Here is a 21,356-nt window from a genome sequence, read left to right on the forward strand (position 1 = left end):
CCTCCAGGTAACAATTGTGTACATTTCTACTGCTCCCTAATGTCAATCTCTCTCTCTCTCTCCAGTCTCCCAATACTGATGGTTTCAACCCAGACTACACTGTAGTTTACATCAAAAACACAATCAGTGTATATTTGTAACCGGTTGGCGCGCCGAAAGCTACGGGTAGATGGCTAGATGCTCACGAACATCAACAGTGGGTGGTGTGTGTGAGGTAGAGAGAGTGGGAGACAGACAGACAGAAAGAACGTGATAGACATCAAGAGACCTTTTGTAATCAATACAAACAGAAGAAACATTGAGATTCTCCAACAAAGATATTGGCAAACTATTTTTACGTTTTGCATTCTAAGTGCGAGAGAGGATCAAGAACCCTTCGTGGGACTGCAATTGATCAGTGAGAAGGCACAGATTATAAAAATTGAAACAATAATTACGCTTTGCGAGAAGAAGCTGATCATTGTCGTGGATTGGATTGGAGTCAATCAATTTGTAGCTCAACGTCAAGATAATAGAAAGAGGTAAGAAGATTAATTGGGCATGTTTGTTTTTCGACATAATTCAAAAGGGGCGCGTGCGTTCTCATGTCTACAGTGTGTTATTGTCTGCCTAGTTGGAGCTAAATATTTGGAATCTGGTATCTGGTCAAATGAGTGGGATGTAATATAGGCAACATTTCATTTCCTGAAATATTGATGTGAATAATGTATTGAGAACTTGTCTCAATGTGTATAGGCCTATGCATGCATAATATAAGTTGCATGATGGATATAAAATATATATATATATATTCACTCTTTGCATTTTATTTAGCAAAAATAACGTCTGTAAGAGCATTATTATTTTTTTCAAATAGGCCTAAACTATAAAGGTCTCGACTTGTTTTTGTATGCAATAGATTCTAGTGCCGTGAGGGTGTGTCCTTTTCACAGTATGATGTTAGTTCAGCCAAGTCGTCTCGTGCAGGGCAGACACACAATATTCAACCGTTTGTATAATTAGTCCTAGGCCAAATAGGTCTAAATGGTATGTAGAACGAATTATTTGAAGCGCCTGAATACTCCCCTGTCCACAATACTGGCAAGTCTAGTGGTAAAGCCACAGGTTAGGATCGGTGAAAGTGGCAGACTCGCGGAGCTCGCGCCAGGCACGGTGTCCATGATCAGCTAGCTAGACTATCTCGCCTTTGCAAATTCTAAAACACACTCGTGCACAGTTACGCAAACTACGGCTATGTCGTAATGTAGGTAACACCAGAGACACACTATAAGCAATGCTATAATATACCAACTGATACAATTATTCGCGAGTTAGTGTCCCTCCCAGTCTCCATTTTGGGCAGTGGTCGGGTGCGCGAAAAAAGCTTATCTGTGGATGATGGATATGTGGTAGCCTACAGTAGCCTACAATAATTAAACTGAGACACTTGTGTTCGTTCATCTGGTTGTCATGAGCGGTAGGGGAGTTCCACCAAATGATTACCTTTTGGGTAGTGTAATTAAGTCCCAAAATGTTTTTATTTCACCTTATTTTAACATTATTTCAGAAACAACACATGTTCGACTTAATGTAAACGTAATGTAAAATACGTTTTAGCATTTCAAGAAGTTAAATTGAGAAATTACTATTAAGCGCTTATTAAGTGCCAAATAAAGTAACAGGTTTGATGATGTAATCTTAAATAAGTCATATATTCCCCTGTGACAGGGGGAATTAAAGCTTGTTGTGTGCAACAGGGAGCGGCAGTTGTATGCAAGCTTCACAAAAATATGTTCATTTGTAGCCGCTCTTTGTGGGTAACAGGGTTAATGTATTATGGTCGACCCGCTCAGTTTTCCACCACAAAATACCCGAAAATGGCCAAAAGGAGTAGAACCCGCTCACCTGCCTTAACACTATGATTTGATTGTTAGATGTGCAATGTTTCTTTTGAAAAAAATATTTAAAAAATAAATGGTTTCACCATATTAAAACGAGAGTTCAGTTCACGGAGCAGGGTTGATCTCAAAGCAACAAAATAACTAGGGCTTTACAATGATGGGGGAAAACCTGGAGAAATGTACGTGGGTTACGTGGATTAAAATCTTCCTAGAAGTCAGAGGGTGCACTGAGGGGCATGTCAAAAGGCAGAATTTGGTCACTTTAGCAAATCTTTTTTTTCATGATAAAAATCTGATTTATGGAATTTGACAGAAGGGAGCTTTCTATAATATTGGGGCACAATTTCTACTTCAAATATGAACGACCCCATTGTATAAAGGCTTATGTTGAGCGTGAACAAGGATTAATTAACGCTTGAATCTCATCACTGTGTCCCACCCCTTTCTTCTCTTCTCACGTACTAAAGTTTTTCATGACAATACCATCTCGAGCCCACCTCCCTCCACTCAGCACACATCCCTCACCGACAGTATTTAGTACTTCGAATAGTAGTCAGCTGATGGAAACAGTTGCCATAGCAATACCATGGCAGTAGGCACGTCCAATGTCTTGTTGTCATGGAGATTTACAATCACGGCGATGGCAAAGATGCTAAGCCATAAGGCATGGGTCTTGCTCCAGAAAGGATCTTGATGCCCTGTATTTTGTGCTAATTCATCATTTGCTTGTTCAATTTGGGTTGTATTATAATACGTCTGGAACACATAATGAGAATGAGAAAGTTGTAGTAAAGAGACAGATGTGGCACGCACACACACGCCTGAGAGCTAATCAGTGGCAGCGGCATTGTGGCGAGCTATAGGTAACTGACAAAATAAAGGAAACACTTGAGTAAATGAGAGTTCTGGACGCTCTGGTGTGGGTTGCTTTTTCCTGGTATGGTAAGCGGCAATAAAATCATAGCCACTCTGGTGAACCATTTCATTTCATCCTATGGAGGCATAGCCATAATCATCCTGGAAGAGATGGATACATCTCTTCCAGGATGATTATGGCTATGCCTCCATAGGATGACAATGCCCCCCCCCCCCCCCCCCCCCCCCATCCACAGGGCACGAGTGGTCACTGAATGGCTTGATGAGCATGAAAACTATGTAAACCATATGCCATGGCCGTCTCAGTCACCAGATCTCAACCCAATTGAACACTTATTGGAGATTCTGGAGCGGCGCCTGAGACAAAACACCAAAAGATAGAATTTCTCGAGGAAGAATGGTGTCGCAGCCCTCCAATAGAGTTCCAGACACTTGTAGAATCTATACCAAGGTGCATTGTTCCAGAGATGCATTGTATTCCAAGGTGCATTGTTCCAGAGATGCATTGTATACCAAGGTGCATTGTTCCAGAGATTTCCGTCAGTCTTTAGCTGACACTAGGCTTCTTCTTAACCTCATTCAGCATTCTGCGCTGTGCTCTTGCAGTCATCTTGGCAGGACGGCTACTCCTAGGGAGAGTAGCAACAGTGATGAACTTTCTCAATTTATAGACAATTTGTCTTACTGTGGACTGATGAACATCAAGGCTTTTAGAGATACTTTTGTAACCCTTTCCAGCTTAATGCAAGTCAACAATTCTTAATCTGAGGTCTTCTGCGATCTCTTTTGTTCAAGGCATGGTTCAAATTAGGCAATACTTCTTGTGAATAGCAAACTCAAATTTTGTGAGTGTTTTTTATAGGGCAAGGCAGCTCTAACCCACATCTCCAATCTCGTCTCATTGATTGGGACTCCAGGTTAGCTGACTCCTGGCTCCAATTAGCTTTTGGAGAAGTCATTAGCCTAGGGCTTCACATACTTTTCCCCAATCTACACTGTGAGTGTTTAACTGATGTATTCAATATAGACAAGAAAGATTCAATCATTTGTGTGTTATTAGTTTAAGCGCACTGTGTTTTGTCGACTGTTGTGACTGAGATGAAGATCAGATGAAATTTGATGATCAATTTATGCAGAAATCCAGGTAATTCCAAATGGTTCACATTTTGCCACTGTATATATGGGAGCTTTTACATGAGTCTGGGTGTCCCAGATAAATAGCGATCAGTGCCAAATTGACGTAGAAATAAGAATAATGGGTATGATCCATAGAGGAATCATGCTCCAGTAGTTAGATCACAATGCTCCCAATTATCATTTCACACAACCATGCACTCTAAACTCTTCGAAAAAAAGTGCCATCTAGGATTTAAACGGGTTCTTTAGCTGTCCTCATAGGAGTACCCTTTGAAGAAACCTTTTTGGTAACAAGTAGAACCCTTTCGAGTCCCATGTACAACCCTTAACAGTTTGAGCTCCATGTAGAACCATGGAACCAAAAAGTGATCTACATGGAACCTTTTTGGAACCATTTTGGCCTTTTGACCACCAAGATCATGGCCTAGACACTCGCAAACAAAGGCGTGAGCTTTGAGGTGTGAAAAGATTCACACTCACCACAGAGAAGGAAGATAAACAACGGGTCACAACACACGATAGCATTTCCACTATGACGTTCATTCCGATGTCTTCTTCCACATGCATAATTCATAATTCATGGTCTTGGGCTCCAGTCATAGCTCCCTCCCTGGGGATTGTTGCTTCTGTAGATGTCCACATCGACGTCACCCCAGGATGCCGCTGCTTCTGACTCCGTTTCTGCCTGCCCTTCCCCCTCTCTGCTCTACCCTTCCCCCTTCTAGCTCAGACAAAGCGAGGTGCTGGCAGCACCATGGGACTGAAACGTGACACATACAAACAATGGCGTGACAAAAGTGGGTTAAGGAGAGGCATAGAGGCCAGTGAATCGGGTGGCACTTCTCATTTCTAGCGAGGGAGGTGAACTCGAGTGTCTGTGTCACTAGCGCTGGCCTGGCTGGCGGTGCCACACCCCGACAGCAGCTTTCCCACGGGATTCTGAGAGATATGGCCAAATTGTCAACCTCTGATCTGAGAGGTAGAACTGGTTGAATTGCACTTTCCCACTGGGTGGAATTTCAGACTATTGACATTATATTTTTCTTGCCTTCTGGTCCTGATCGTTAGACAGTGGACAGCAGGTCATTCCTCACTGTCAGTTAGGGCTAGGCGACGTATAGAATTAACTCAATTATTTAGAATGCATGTTTTAGTGCGATTCCAAATGCCTGTATGGCAAGATTCACATTTTTACATTTGTTCTGTTTTCATGAGCGTTTATGTCCGCTTGTTCTTACGTTGTCTTTTTGGTCTCGTCTCTTTCGCTCCTTCTGTGCTGTGTGCACGTTCCTATGTCCAAACCCACACACCAAGTCCCTCCCCTTGCCACTCACAAAAAAACAAAGATGAGAGATCACTTCTTCCTCTCTGACAAGCGGTTTCAACTCGCTATTTGCATTTGAGGTTTGTTCCAACAGAATCGGTCCTACGGACACCGCAACACATGGAGACATTATTTTACTGTAATAGAGGAGACGTTAACCTTTCTAACCATAACTTTGTTATGTCTCACCTCTTCAAATTGCGCGCAGAGCAGACACTACTAAAATAGGAGTATCAATGAAGGTTGATTCTGGAAAATGTTGCCTAAGTATAATTTCAAAAGCCCTTAATTCATTAGATTATTGCTGACTGTTTGAAATGCAGTGCATTTGACCTTGAATTGTGCAACAACGTTTATTTAGAGGTACAGTATAGATTGTGAATCGGCCATTAAAGAATTATGATAATTAAGGAATTATGATTTTTAGGCATATTGCAGAGCCCTAATATTCAACTCTGAGGTAAACACTACTGAATGGACCTCAGTGGCTTGTATTTGCTATCATGCCCCAGCCTCCTCCCTCGCCCCATTCGCTGTCATCCTTTTCCTATCTGTCCTTAACAGCTTGTTGAAAAGGTTAAAAGGGTTTTGAATATAAATACTTAGTTCTGGTTGGACTAATAGCTTGTACTGTGCTGCTCAGTCCTGTGTTTTGATTGTGTCTAACATAGTGTAGACTAGTAGTAGGTGCCTAATCCCCCTAAATGTCATCCAAGGTGTCACTTCGCCTTTACCTTCGCTATGTTAACGCGCTATCAGTACCATTAGCAAGGTAGCTTATGTGTAAGAGTTCTAAGTGGGGTCCTCTATGCCTCCCTCTCTCTACATGCATACATGCATGCATACATATATACACACACACATACATACATACATACATACATACATACATACATACATGCATACATACATACATACATACATACATACATACATACATACATACATACATACATACATACATACATACATACATACATACATACAGTTGAAGTCGGAAGTTTACATACACTTAGGTTGGAGTCATTAAAACTCATTTTCAACCACTCCACACATTTCTTGTTAACAAACTATAGTTTTGGTAAGTCGGTTAGGAAATCTACTTTGTACATGATACAAGTCATTTTTCCAACAATTGTTTACAGACAGATCATTTCACTTGTAATTCACTGTATCACACTAAGTTGACTGCCTTTAAACAGCTTGGAAAATTCAAGAAAATTATGTCATGGCTTTAGAAGCTTCTGATGGGCTAATTGACATAATTTAAGTCAATTTGAGGTGTACCTGTGGATGTATTTCAAGGCCTACCTTCGAACTCAATGCCTCTTTGCTTGACATCATGGGAAAATCAAAAGAAATCAGCCAAGACCTCAGAAACAAAATTGTAGACCTCCACAAGTTTGGTTCATCCTTGGGAGCAATTTCCAAATGCCTGAAGGTACAACATTCATATGTGCAAACAATAGTACGCAAGTATAAACACCATGGGACCACACAGCCGTCATACCGCTCAGGATGGAGACGCGTTCTATCTCCTAGAGATGAACGTACTTTGGTGCGAAAAGTCCAAATCAATCCCAGAACAACAGCAAAGGACCTTGTGAAGATGCTGGAAGAAACGGGTACAAAAGTATCTATATCCACAGTAAAACGAGTCCGATATCGACAAAACCTGAAAGGGCACTCAGCAAGGAAGAAGCCACTGCTCCAAAACCACCATAAAAAAAACTGACTACGGTTTGCAACTGCACATGGGGACAAAGATCATACTTTTTTGAGAAATGTCCTTTGGTCTGATGAAACAACAATAAAACTGTTTGACCATAATGACCATTGTTATGTTTGGAGGAAAAAGCCGAAGAACACCATCCCAACCATGAAGCAAGGGGGTGGCAGCATCATGTTGCTTTGCTGCAGGAGGGACCGGTGCACATCACAAAATAGATGGCATCACGAGGAAGGAACATTATGTGGTATTTTGAAGCAACATCTCAAGACATCAGTCAGGAAGTTAAAGCTTGGTCGCATATGGGTCTTCCAAATGGACAATGACGCCAAGCATACTTTCAAAGTTGTGGCAAAATGTCTTAAGGACAACAATGTCAAGGTATTCGACTGGCCATCACAAAGCCCTGACCTCAATCCTATAGAAAATTTGTGGGCAGAACTGAAAAAGAGTGTGCGAGCAAGGATGCCTACAAACCTGACTCAGTTACACCAGCTCTGTCAGGAGGAATGGGCCAACATTCACCCAACTTATTGTGGGAAGTTTGTGGAAGGCTACCCGGAACGTTTGACCCAAGTTAAACTATTTAAAGGCAATGCTACCAAATACTAATTGAGTGTATGTAAACTTCTGACCCACTGGGAATGTGATGAAAGAAATGAAAGCTGAAATAAATCATTCTCTCTCTATTATTCTGACATTTCACATTTTTTTTAAGAAAGTGGTGATCCTAACCTTCAGACAGGGAATTTTTACTCGAATTAAATGTCAGGAATTGTGAAAAACTGAGTTTAAATGCATTTGGCTAAGGTGTATGTAAACTTCTGACTTCAAATTAACATACTGTATATTTATATATATATATATTTTATCTATATCTATATATCTATCAGATGGGTAAAAAGGACAGGATGTGATGATTGAATAAGGAAGAGGATAGGAATGCTGTGTTGAACAACGAGAGGGTGTAAAGTCAAAAGTCACAACGGCGCTTGACGGTGTTGAGGTTGTAGCAGCTAAGTTAAGCCTCAATCACCACTCAGATGAACCCGCCCCCCTCTCGGAGAAGACCTCGGCCACATCTGTTGATGTCTATTACCCTTCACAACACATCCTCATCCACTCTGTAGACTTCCTCCCTGCCTGTGTATCCCCTGTTTATGAGTAGCCCAGGGTTATAGGGCCTGGGATGGGTGGTGACTGACTGAATGAGAGGATCATGAATGCAACATTGTCCTATTTAGTGCAGCTAGGGAGGGTGGTGGGAGTAGACGCAACATCACAGAGCCAGACATAACAACCCACTAATGTTTGCTCTGTGGTGACTGGTGGTTGAGTGCTATGGTCCCAGTCATAACCCAGAACCTGTCTGGATATAGAAAAAGGCAAGCATATTAAGCAAACATACTGTTACCGGGTAGAATTGTGATAACATGCAACCAGGTAAAACATGCAGCCAGTTTACGGACTAAAATGAATCCACGTAACTGTGTGTAGAGACTTACTGTACTCGACTGAGAAGTCAGTTTGGCTTTTGCATGCGTTGCTCTTAATGCCATGAATGACAAATATGCAAAACGTGTAGATCAGTGAATAATTGCCTGCATTCAACATGACCAACATAATGTGTGCTCTGAAGCCACTCTCCACCAGTTCATTAAGCCATTTGTTACCCAATTACTAAGTGCCCTATCATTAAGGAAATGACCTGCGTCCAGAACATGACTCCTCACAGAAAAAACGTCAACCCTGTGACCATTGGGCTGGGCTCGCCACTTAAAGCTGTTTCAAGGGCAAGGTCTTTAAGGGAGTTTGGAGGTGAACAGTGGACAAGCAGCATCTGGACTGTGATGCTATGCTAATGGCTTGGGTCCTGTTTAGCCGAATGTGTTCTCTCCCCCGCATGGTGGTATCAATAAAGAAAACGCTCCATGGGAAGTGGGGCACAGAACATGGAGAACATAGATGGAAAGAGAGATGGGAAAAGAGAGGAGAGGAGAGGAAAAACAATGGAGGGATTGGTGTCATCTCTTTGCCTGGAGGGCAAGTTTCTTTCCATAAAAAGCCTGAATCTACTGTGGTATTGTAACCATCTTGTCTTTTGTCTGTAGCGGGCCCATCTTCAACCCTTTACTCTCATAACTCCAGCAGCTTGGCAACTTTTACATCTAGTTTCTATTCCCACCAAGATGTCTGTGCAGTACTGGTTTGAGAATGTATCTGAAAAATAGACACTTGATTGGTAAAAAAATGAATGGACCAATACCAATCTGTCTGCAGGCATTGGGGCTCACAGCTGCCTGATTTAGTATCATTATCTATCTACCAGTGTATGTTTCATTTAATGTTATGTCATAAGAATAAAGTTTAGTGGGTTACACAACAGGTTGGTTCAATACACACACGGGTGATGTGGGGGCCGTTTTCCAACCTTGCATATGTGTCTGTGTGAGCATGTGTGTCTTGGTGTGTATGTGCGTGGCATGCAACCAACTAACACAGTTCTCTCTCGCTCTATTTCTTTCTCTCTCTCTTTCTGCAGTTACCATGGAAACTGTTCTGTTCTTCCTCTTTTCACTCCTGGTGTATGTGGCTGGTAAGTGCCCCCTCCACCACCACCAACACCAACACCACTACCACCAACACCACTACTGCTCTATCCACAGGGAGGCAGGAGACACAGGGGGAGGGCCGGGGCATGACATGGCAGGCATGGGGTTTTGACTGAACATTAATGGACTGACTTGTTCTAGAGCCTGAGGCTTCCTTCCTTTGCATGCGTAGTACACTGTGTCTGTGTGTTGATATGTATATCCCAAGTATAATGTAATATACTGTATATCCCAAGTTTAGGTACTATACTGTATATCCCAAGTATAATGTACTATACTCTATATCCCAAGTATAATGTACTATACTCTATATCCCAAGTATAATGTACTATACTGTATTTTCCAAGTATAATGTACTATACTGTAAATTCCAAGTACTATGTAATATACTCCATATCACAAGTATATTTAGGCCATGACACACACACACACACACGCATTAACTGTAACTCTGCCACACACACACACATTATTATGCCATTAAGATTCTAAGTGTGAAGTCATGGGTTCAGTACATCACTGGAGAGAGCAACTGAGCCATCCATGTCATCTGGTGTTATCCAGACTCTTGCTTGTCCGCCAATCGGACGAACCTTCCACATTCTATTGCTTTGGCGTTTTCCCACCTGTCTTCAGTTCACATTCTTTTCCACCTCCCTCTTTTCCTGCCCTCCTTTCTTCTCCCTGTATCCCCTCCATCCTTTCATCTGTGTTTTGTTCACACCGTCTGTTCTGGTTTCTCTTCCTTTCCTCCTTTCTTCTTTTGTCTCTCGTCTCCGTCTCCAGACTATACATCTCTCCTTTTCCCTCTTCCCTTTCTCCATCTCCAGATGTACATTTTCCTCCATTAATCTCCCTCCCACTATAATTCCTTGTTTTTCGTGCACTCACTCCCCATTCAGTGTGACTCTCTGTCTGTTGATATGAGTATACATGCTGAGTAGAGTGCGCACACACACACACACACACACAAACACACACACACACACACAAAATGGGGTTGTGGAGCAGATATAAAGTCTGGGGTTTGTGCACTGGGCCAGACAGTGTTTGTCCACTGGGGAATTTAGGAAATGAATTGACACAGGGAGCGAGGGTTGGAAGAATAGAGTAGGGGAGGAGGAGGAGGACGGGGAGGTAACTGAGGTAGTCCATTCAACAAATCATCCACAAGGCCAGTGCCATTGCACAACCAGATGTGAATATCGTAACCTGTCAAGATCCCTATCCAAGCTCTGGATGTGAATACCGTAACCTGTCAAGATCCCTATCCAAGCTCTGGATGTGAATACCGTAACCTGTCAAGATCCCTATCCAATCTCTGGATGTGAATACCATAACATGTCAAGATCCTTATCCAATCTCTAGATGTGAATACCGTAACCTGTCAGGATCCCTATCCAAGCTCTGGATGTGAATACCGTAACCTGTCAAGATCCCTATCCAAGCTCTGGATGTGAATACCATAACATGTCAAGATCCTTATCCAATCTCTAGATGTGAATACCGTAACCTGTCAAGATCCCTATCCAAGCTCTGGATGTGAATATCGTAACCTGTCAAGATCCCTATCCAAGCTCTGGATGTGAATACCGTAACATGTCAAGATCCTTATCCAATCTCCAGATGTGAATACCGTAACCTGTCAAGATCCCTATCCAAGCTCTGGATGTGAATACCGTAACCTGTCAAGATCCCTATCCAATCTCTGGATGTGAATACCGTAACATGTCAAGATCCTTATCCAATCTCCAGATGTGAATACCGTAACCTGTCAAGATCCCTATCCAAGCTCTGGATGTGAATACCGTAACCTGTCAAAATCCCTATCCAATCTCTGGATGTGAATACCGTAACCTGTCAAGATCCCTATCCAAGCTCTGGATGTGAATACTGTAACCTGTCAAGATCCCTATCCAAGCTCTGGATGTGAATACTGTAACCTGTCAAGATCCCTATCCAAGCTCGCTCTGGATGTGAATACCGTAACCTGTCAAGATCCCTATCCAAGTTCTGGATGTAAATACCGGAACCTGTCAAGATCCCTTTCCAAGCTCTGGATGTGAATACCGTAACCTGTCAAGATCCCTATCCAAGCTCGCTCTGGATGTGAATACCGTAACCTGTCAAGATCCCTATCCAAGTTCTGGATGTGAATACCGGAACCTGTCAAGATCCCTTTCCAAGCTCTGGATGTGAAAACCGTAACCTGTCAAGACGCCTATCCAAGCTCTGGATGTGAATACCGTAACCTGTCAAGATCCCTATCCAAGCTCTCTCTCTTGCTCTCTTTCTCTCGCTCTCTCGCTCTCTCTCAGCAGTCGCAGACCCATGTGCCGAGGGTGAGTAGCCCGTCTGTAATCAATGTGTTTAACCATGTTAACCCCAGCCCCATTATACTTCTAGGTATGTACAGCATTGAAAACTGCTACGATCGTTAGATGTTCTATATGGCTAGTATCTCATTTCCTTGCCTTTCTCAGTGCCTGTATTTTCAGATGGTGAAAAGGAGAAGAAAGAGGTGGACCCATTTGTCTATGGTAAGTAGACCCCTGTTAGTGGGTCTTGAATCTCTTCCCCATCAACTGACAATGTTGCAATAGCCATGAAAGAAGACTTTCATACGTAGCCGTCCCTCCTCTCTGTCTGTGTAGACTATCATAGCCTGCGGATCTGTGGACTGGTCTTTGGTGTGGTACTCTTCGCGCTGGGCATCCTCCTCATCCTCAGTAAGTCTTCATACTTCAGTAAGTCTAACTACGCCACACATACTTATTGTCTCTTTGATTGTTGATTTTAAGATCATGATCACGACTTGTTGTCCGTTCTAGGCCGAAAATGTCGCTGCTGTCCCAATCAGGAGAAGAAGCTCAAGTAAGTCAGCAATTGTGCCTGATTGGTCGATTACATTTCTGCTCTGTTGTTATGGGGCTGTGTTCTCCATCTCTGGTCACCATGACAACCAATGTCTATCGCAGGGCCCCTGGAGACGAAGAGGCTACGGTAGAGACCCTGATCGTGTCCAAAGGTGAGAGATTTGTCTCTACCCACTCACCCCTCACACACCCAATGGAACAACCTTGACACCAATCCATAGTTGTGTTCAACCATTGGGAATGATTCTTCGTAGTCGATGCCTAGGTTCCCCCTATGTTTCGGCCACTTTGAAATGACTACTCCAACCTCGGATTACTTTTCATGAGGTCATATGAGTTTCCTTGATTCCCCCTCTTCTGTCCGAACACAGCTAAGGAGCCAGAGCCCGAGCCTGAAGCTAAGGCTGAGAACTGAGTCAGCCCAACCAGACTGCCTCCCCACCTGACTGACGATCAACCATATCTGCCACTGAACAACCAGTGGTGGAAAAAGTACCCAATTGTCATATTTGAGTAAAAGTAAAGATTCCACAATAGAAAATGACTCAAATAATAGTGAAAGTCGCCCAATAAAATACTACTTGAGTAAAAGTCCAAAAGTATTTGATTTTAAATATACTTAAGTATCAAAAGTAAATGTAATCTCAAAAATATATCAGTATATATCAGTATAAGTATAAATCATTTCAAATTCCTTATATTAGGCAAACCAGGATGGTCATGGGCACACTTCAACACTCAGAGATCATTTACAAACAAAGCATTTGTGTTTAGTGAGACCGCCAGATCAGAGGCAGTAGGGATGACCAGGGATGTTCTCTTGATAAGTGTGTGAATTTGACAATTTTACTGTTCTGTTAAGCATTCAAAATGTAACGAGTACTTTTGGTTTTCAGGGAAAATGTATGGAGTAAAAAGTACATTATTTTCTTTAGCTGTAAATGTAAAAGTTGTCAAAAATAAATAGTAAAGTACTTAAGTGGTACTTTAAAGTATTTTTACTTAAGTACTTTACACCACTGTGAACCACTACCTAAGGACCAACACAATAATGATGATGACGATGGCAACAAAGATGATGACGCTGACAAAGATGATGCAGAAGAATTATGAAGAATGAAGACGATGCAACAGGAATACTGTGCGACCACAGGACAAGGGATAGGAGTGTGTAGAGGTGGGTGGGGGGGATAATGCAGATGTAAATAAACCTTGAACCTATTGTTCCGTGCTCTGTGCCCGTGTACGTGTCTCAGTGATCTCGTGTGTACCTGTGCCTTTCTGCAACAGTTTGTCGTCTTAGCCAGTGACACCTTTTTGCAGATCGCCTTTACCACAGTTCTTAATAATTAGAGATGTGTCAAGAAATGTTGTTCGTGTTTGTGTTTAGCTTATATTCTGTGTTTCTATCGTCTTTAGGTTCTAGACGTTACTGTTTGCTATATTTTTGTTATTGAGTTGTTATTATCACTTTCACTCTTGTAACAATTGTCCTTAATGACATTTATCACGTGGTAGATTATATACAATATATACACTACCGTTCAAAAGTTTGGGGTCACTTAGAAATGTCCTTGTTTTTTTTTAAGAAAAGAGCATTTTATGTCCATTAAAATAACATCAAATTGATCAGAAATACAGTGTAGACATTGTTAATGTTGTGAATGAATATTGTAGCTGGAAACTGCACATTTTTTTTATGAATATCTACATAGTGCAGAGGCCCATTATCATCAACCATCACTCCTGTGTTCCAATGGCACGTTGTGTTAGCTATTCCAAGTTAAGCATTTTCAAAGGCTAATTGATCGTTAGAAAACCCTTTTGCAATGATGTAGCACAGCTGAAAACTGTTGTTCTGATTAAAGAATCAATAAAACTGGCCTTCTTTAACCTAGTTGAGTATATGGAGCATCAGCATTTGTGGGTTCGATTACAGGCTCAAAATGTCCAGAAAAAATTACTTTCTTCTGAAACTCATCAGTCTATTCTTGTTCTGAGATATTAAGGCTATTCAATGTGAGAAATTGCCAAGAAACTGAAGATCTTATACAATGCTGTGTACTACTCCCGTTACAGAACAGCACAAACTAGTGTTAACCAGAATAGAAACAGGAGTGGGAGGCCCCGGTGCACAACTGAGCAAGAGGACAAGTACATTAGAGTGTCTAGTTTGAGAAATGGACCCCTCACACGTCCTCAACTGGCAGCTTCATTAAATAGTACCCGCAAAACACCAGTCTCAACGTCAACAGTGAAGAGGCAACTCCGGGATGCTGGCCTTCTAGGCACAGTTGCAAAGAAAAAGCCATATCTCAGACTGGTCAATAAAAATGAAATATTAAGATGGGCAAAAGAACACAGACACTGGACAGAAGAACTCTGCCTAGAAGGCCAGCATCCTGGAGTCGCCTCTTCACTATTGACGTTGAGACTGGTGTTTTGTGGGTACTATTTAATAAAGCTGCCAGTGAGGCATCTGTTTCTCAAACTAGACAAACTGTTTCTGGCCATTTTGAGCCTGTAATCGAACCCACAAATGCTGATTCTCCAGATACTCAACTAGTTTAAAGAAGACCAGTCTGAGCTTTTAGCAGTTTTCAGCTGTGCTCACATAATTGCAAAAGGGTTTTATAATGATCAATTAGCCTTTTAAAATGATAAACTTGGATTAGCTAACACTATGTGCTATTGGAACACAGGAGTGATGGTTGCTGATAATGGGCCTCTGCACTCCTATGTAGATATTTCATAAAAAATCACCCGTTTCCAGCTACAATAGTCATTTACAACATTAACGTCTACACTGTATTTCTGATCTTTGAGGTTATTTTAATGGACAAAAAAATGTGTTTTATGTTTTTTTTAAACATGGACATTTCTAAGTGACCCAAAACTTTTTAACTGTAGTGTACATGTAATATATACTAGTATAAATACCCTATACACAGTATACAGTTCTAGCTATATATATTTCAATATATGTGTGCATGTGTGGGTACATGAGTTTGGGTGGTTTGTATGTGTGTCTGAGAGGTTGTGTGTATTTGGCTGTGTTGCGCCTCACACACACGAGAATGCAACTGCCACAGTTTGCTGACCAAGCACAAGAATGCATCAGAGTTAACTAGGAGCTCACCAACAGTAGTCACTGTAGTGAAGTGAGCTCCTACATCAGCTGTATCACTGCCTTGTCCTAGACAACCGTCCAATCTAGTCTCCTGCTCTGTCATTGGCCGTGCCGGGGCGATACCGCCCTCAGAGGCAGGCTATGATTGGACGGTTCCCACACCCACACCAGTGCGGCGAATCTGTGTCCTCTTATTGTTTAGTTGAGAGGTTACGGTAGCCGGTTGCAAAAATCTGTCTCAACCCATGGTGTCTCTCTGTTTAGCGTTGTGTGATCGACCATGCGTTTAGTTAGTGAGAGAGCGGGTCTTACGTGTGACTGAGAGAGTGTGTGTAGATACTAAGTGTGCCAGAGTCATAGTTTTAGCCGCCAGAATTAGGTGAAGGAAATCAAAGGAAAAGATCATTTGCTCTGTGTCAGAAGTCAGGTAAAGCTTACGGTCACGCGGTCAGATGCATGGAGTCTTATGCAGAGTGTCATTGTTACAACCAACAACAACACACACTGTCACGACAATAAGTAACTAACTCTGCTCACTCTGTGCATGAGGTTGTACTGTATAGCTGTATTTTGTGCTTTTGACATCGAAATAAAAGAGTCTTATCGCCAATAACCTTCCCCTATTTGTTTACTTATACAGTTTTAGTTGTAATGTTATGGTTTACATGTATAGTTGACTTATTTGGAGAAAAATAGCCACCAACCACTGCTCTCACCAGTGATTCTGCTCATAATTGTGGTAAGCTACAAAGTCACACTACCAAGAACTACAACACAATGACAGTGCAATAAACCTGCCCATTTCTAACTCAAAGTCAATCAAGGTTGCGGGAGTGCTACTTCAAAAGTAGGGTACAAAGTGGCGTGCATTTCCTCCTAGGTTAGTCACAGTAATGTGAACACTGCGCCTCAAATGATTCCAAAGGTTACCATCTCACACTATATATCGGCTCTGAAGGCCACGCTTTATAGGCCTATAAACATGTAAATGGATGGCTGGTGGGGTAGGGAAGGCCAGGCAGGCTGAATTATGAGAGAGGGGGGGGGGGGGGGGGTAGATGAGGAAGGAGGTGACTGGACTGCAGCTGGCTACAGAGGCAGAAGGAGGCACAACTGAGAGGATCTCACATAGCCAGAGGAGCCTTCCAACACCACAGGTGAGTCCAACCTGGATCTCCCGTAATGCTATGGCTAGAGATTGATAGACCGTTGGTGCTTCAAATACATAATACTCGGTGATACCGAGGAGTACTTGTTGGATAAGTGTATACCTACTCGTTGAATTATTGTTTATTTAACTCATAAGCAATCACTGCTCGCTAGTTTGGAAACACTGTGGAGTTGGGGAAAGGGCCAGCTTTTCATGCATCATCTGCTTTTGATTCCAAACTTTATCATATCAATAACATGGTGTATTACTCTTCTATACATGTATATTGATCAGTGGAAAGGGAAAACTACTGGTCTAAAATGACACTGTATAATATTATCGGACAAGCGACAAGCTTTTATTGATGTTGACTTTTGTCAGGGTGCTCTACAAATCACACCAAATGTTATTTGTCACATGCGCCGAACGCAACGGTTGTAAACTTTAGCGCAAAATGCTTGCTTTATGAGCCCTTCCCAAAGACGCAGAGTTAAAAAATAATAACAATCCCATATTGAGGACATGTGAAGCAGAAGTATTCTTGTCACACATGAATGAATGCCTTTCAGAGGGTGATTGTAGGGGGTGTCAAGGTTAATGAGTTGAGTTGACGTTTAGGCAGTTGCTAAAGTATGTCACTCATGCATAGAAAAACCACACACACAGAATACTTGAACACATACGTTTACACACAGGCACATACACTCTCACATATTTCACAACTAGTACTTACACACGCGTGAGACTGTCCGAAGAAAATGGACTCACGGATATTTGGATCTTACAATCCATGTAAGTTAATGATTAAAGGCACAGAGATTTAGATCAAAAGAACAGAACAGTGTACTGTGTACTGTGTGCGTGTGTGTGTGTGTATGTGTGTGTGTGTGTGTGTGTGTGTGTGTGTGTGTGTGTGTGTGTGTGTGTGTGTGTGTGTGTGTGTGTGTGTGTGTGTGTGTGTGTGTGTGTGTGTGTGTGTGTGTGTAAATCAATATCTTTACTACCCTCTCTAGCAATTAGTCAGATATCAAGGCTAAATATGAAGAACCAGCGAAACCAATTTGTTTGGACTTCTAGAGTTCCTTAACCTGTCAACAGACTTTCATATAAGCTGGATAAAACCCTTAAAAAACATTCCCCAGATTTATTAAAAACAGATTATTGAATTGTAATCTGTCTGAATCCATAACCACGAGACAGTGGGTTTCAGAACTAACAGAATTCCTGTTTTCATTGGTAATGCTACTGACATAAATTATTTGCTAACTAGACAAACAAAAATATGTTACATATTGACTAATTTTACCCCGTCAGCGATGCCGGTGTCAAACCAAAACAGATTTTCTAAGCATACCATACTACAATGAATGACTAGGGACCAAGCAAATGTGATTGTAGACATGGATATAGCTTTTGTATATCTCATACTCATTTCCTTCATCCTAACAGCCACTCACACAGACCAGCCATCATGTCCGCCGCCGGAGGTACGTTTTACATCACTGAATTTCAATTACCGGTACTAGACACAAATAGCCCGTTTTGTCCCCCGAGAAGTTTAACGTTTTGACTCTCCTTGTTATATTGTAGTTCATGATGATTTTCCATTATACATTTCATTTGTCCTATATACACACAAAAAAGATTTACAACCTGGAGATCATGCCCATAGGTGTCCCCTCTAGTCTCAGTTCTCTGTTATACCATGGGTTTATCAGGCAATAGTCACAACCTGTGGCCTGATCATGTTTCATGTACATTATTAGCCAGTCAGGTAACGGGCAGAACGCCACAGGGAATCATGTTCTAGCTCATTGTTCTAGCCACATAGTAAACATTCATTTACGATGCTGTGGCTACAGAGACCGACACAAGCTGTCTAGCTCCGCAGTGCACTGCAGTACATATCCCAAAGCACCTTCACAAACTCAAACAAACCACTCTGTCACTACTGCCTCCCGTTGACCGAGTGAGAAACAACATATTGGTGTGATCTGCTCTGGGAGATTTACCTTGACTTTCTGTGGGCCAGGTTTACTTTTGAGTCGGTCTTATAATGTTAGAAACCGGGTCTTGCGAACCCTGGATGCTGATTGGCTGATAACCATGGTACTGAAAATGAGACAATATACCACGGGTATGACGCAAAACTACTTGTTTACTGTTCGTATTACGTTGGTAACCTGTTTATAATAGCAATAAGGTACCTCAGGGGTTTGTGGTAGCCCCCAAACCTAGGCCCCCCAGATGGCAATAACAGCCACAGGGCTGGGACAACAGTACGTTTCTCTGTCTATTCTATTTCTGTCACTCCTCTGTGTGTACCGGCCTGTAGAGTGTGGATATCCTCTTGGATCTTATCTTGTGTTCTCTGCTCTCTCCTCAGCTCCCGAGTACGACCCTGATGCAGAATTTGTGTATGGTAAGAGACAACAAAATTATACTGCACAAAAAATGGTTTTCTGATAAAGATAGTCATTTGGTAATTTCATAATGCCTAATGGCACGGAGAGAATGAGTGACAGACAGACAGACAGACAGACAGACAGACAGACAGACAGACAGACAGACAGACAGACAGACAGACAGACAGACAGACAGACAGACAGACAGACAGACAGACAGACAGACAGACAGACAGACAGACAGACAGACAGACAGACAGACAGACAGACAGACAGACAGACAGACAGACAGACAGACAGACAGACAGACAGAGACATGTTACCATAGGTGAGCTTATGATGAGTGTGTCCTCTGTGTTGTAGACTACCAGACTCTTCGTATTGGAGGTCTGACCTTCGTTGCAGTCATCATGATCCTGTCGGTTCTCCTGCTGGCCAGTGAGTCTCCAGGCCAGACTGTGTGTGTGTGTGTGTGTGTGTGTGTGTGTGTGTGTGTGTGTGTGTGTGTGTGTGTGTGTGTGTGTGTGTGTGTGTGTGTGTGTGTGTGTGTGTGTGTGTGTGTGTGTGTGTGTGTGTGTGTGTGTGTGTGTGTGTGCACTCTCTCCAACCTGACTGACTTAAAGCGATTAAACAACCCCACCTTAAACCAAGTTATTGATAGTGTTCTCTATTACCTTGCTGTCTGGGGGCATGGGGAGTGCTGTAATAGGCTGTATCATCATTACTCACTGATTGGTTTTCTCTCTCATCCCCTAGGCAACAAAATCCGCAGGTGTGGAAAGCCCAGGGTGAGTGTCCTCATATCAGACAATGGAATACAAATAAGATGAGATATACATCTTGAGTATGAGAGGGAGTCCACATTCCTCCTCCACCGGTCAATCAATGAATATGTGGTGTTTGAGCAATATGTGAATCCATTGAGCAAGTTGCTCTCAGAGAAAGCAGTTGTGACGCAGTATTTAAGTGACATCTGCTGGTCATTTTGAGACATAGAGTAAAGGGTCTGGAAGACAAACTTGGCTGAAGCGCTTGGCTCCTATAAGGAGCATAGGCCGTTGATGAATGCCCTCCATCTCACTCGGTTTGGGACACATTCTTCCAGGTCACACCAGTTGTGGCAGCTCTCAGTCATTTCTGCCTTGACTTCTCTCCTCCAAGTGTTTCTTGGGTACTGGAAGAATACGAGATTATTCATGAATGAGGAATCATGGTCCACAATGTACTGTACAATACCGTACTCCTAACGAATCAGTTATACATATTACTATATGTAATAGTACCAGTAATTCAGGCATTCATTTACAGTCGTACCAAAATCCACTAGTGAAATACTTGTCTATGTTAGATCTACTACACCTGAGGGGAGGAATATAAATGACATCGTAACAGTCACTATTTCCACAAGAGAATATCCAGTGAAGATCCAGTGAGTTCTGTTGTTAACGTCTTGTCCCTCTGCTATGTGTGTTCCAGGAAAGAAAGGTCGAAGAGAAACCCCTAGCGTAGGACGGCTGGGCGCTTGTATGTTGTTGACTGTAATGTGTGAGACTGCATTCCTTTTTGTATTGATAAACTGTGGACCCACTGTCGCTGTCCTGTGTTTTACTACAAAGTACGTTTGAAAATCAACCCGTGTACATGTGTTAGGGTGTTCTACCGGGACGGCCAGGTAGCCTATCCGTGAAGAGCGCTTGAAAAATCTGTCCACGCGCCATTGAGCAAGGCACTTAACCCGAATGGCTCCTGTAAGTCGCTCTGGATAAGAGCATCTGATAAAATGCAAAGTAGTCACTGGGATTGTAACTCTATGGTGTTAGGCATATACTGACTGGCCAACTAGTTCTATAGCCTCCGTGTTAGCAGAAGCCTACAATGAACCACTGCCAAGTGGTCTCGATATTAAATGGCTCAGAAAGTTAAGTGCCCAGTAACCATAAAATGTGATGTTTCAAACCCTGCTAGCGCCTCTCAATTGTTTCGGTAATGAATGAAGTTGGAGACGGTCCCATCCCTACATGTAACATATGTGGCCACGAGATGGCAGCAAAACATTATTTGGCCATGGCCATAGACTTGTCTTGCGCTATTTATCACACCTGAAAAACTACCGGGGGGGGTTTCATTAGCCGGATTCCGTTGCAAAACGTTTCATCTGTTTAATCCGAAAGCTGTTGAGTTCCGAAATTGTAGTTCAGTCGTGTCCTTCATTTTTTTTTTTTACACAAAAAAAAGCG

The 21,356-nt window shown here is 42.3% G+C and overlaps 2 protein-coding genes across 5 annotated transcripts; both read left to right on the forward strand.

Annotated features, from left to right (window-relative positions):
• On the forward strand, positions 1 to 14,053 carry LOC109909742 (FXYD domain-containing ion transport regulator 6-like). Of its 4 annotated transcripts, none has more exons than XM_020508760.2 (7): positions 1 to 521; positions 9,489 to 9,542; positions 12,042 to 12,098; positions 12,213 to 12,287; positions 12,390 to 12,432; positions 12,537 to 12,586; positions 12,806 to 14,053. In XM_020508760.2, the coding sequence occupies exons 2-7, from the start codon at positions 9,494 to 9,496 to the stop codon at positions 12,847 to 12,849; spliced, it is 318 nt and encodes a 105-aa protein (XP_020364349.1). In that variant the 5' UTR covers positions 1 to 521; positions 9,489 to 9,493; the 3' UTR covers positions 12,850 to 14,053. The 4 variants fall into 4 exon arrangements, with proteins under 4 accessions (XP_020364349.1, XP_020364347.1, XP_031652201.1 ...); XM_020508758.2 differs by having other exon boundaries at positions 10 to 521; positions 12,057 to 12,098; positions 12,213 to 12,305; positions 12,806 to 14,047; XM_031796341.1 differs by having other exon boundaries at positions 14 to 521; positions 12,057 to 12,098; positions 12,806 to 14,047.
• A 2,585-nt stretch (positions 14,054 to 16,638) lies between these two features.
• On the forward strand, positions 16,639 to 20,707 carry LOC109909562 (sodium/potassium-transporting ATPase subunit gamma-like; the record flags this gene model as incomplete). The annotated part of the gene is made up of 6 exons (XM_020508580.1): positions 16,639 to 16,721; positions 18,164 to 18,201; positions 19,101 to 19,136; positions 19,483 to 19,557; positions 19,876 to 19,907; positions 20,596 to 20,707. Coding segments are annotated over 6 exons (297 nt in total), but the record flags the coding sequence as incomplete, so codon positions are not given.
• Positions 20,708 to 21,356: the final 649 nt, after the last annotated feature.

This window comes from Oncorhynchus kisutch, linkage group LG18 (assembly GCF_002021735.2).
Source record: "Oncorhynchus kisutch isolate 150728-3 linkage group LG18, Okis_V2, whole genome shotgun sequence".
In the NCBI taxonomy this organism is placed as follows: Eukaryota; Metazoa; Chordata; class Actinopteri; order Salmoniformes; family Salmonidae; genus Oncorhynchus; species Oncorhynchus kisutch.

What these genes read in the sequence shown, in the direction of transcription:
- LOC109909742 (XM_020508757.2), top strand. Translation starts at nt 9,494, where the DNA reads ATGGAAACTGTTCTGTTCTTCCTCTTTTCACTCCTGGTGTATGTGGCT. An exon ending in GGTGGACCCATTTGTCTATG is followed by an intron (nt 12,099 to 12,212) that starts GTAAGTAGACCC and finishes CTGTCTGTGTAG; the next exon opens with ACTATCATAGCCTGCGGATC. An exon ending in GACCCTGATCGTGTCCAAAG is followed by an intron (nt 12,587 to 12,805) that starts GTGAGAGATTTG and finishes GTCCGAACACAG; the next exon opens with CTAAGGAGCCAGAGCCCGAG.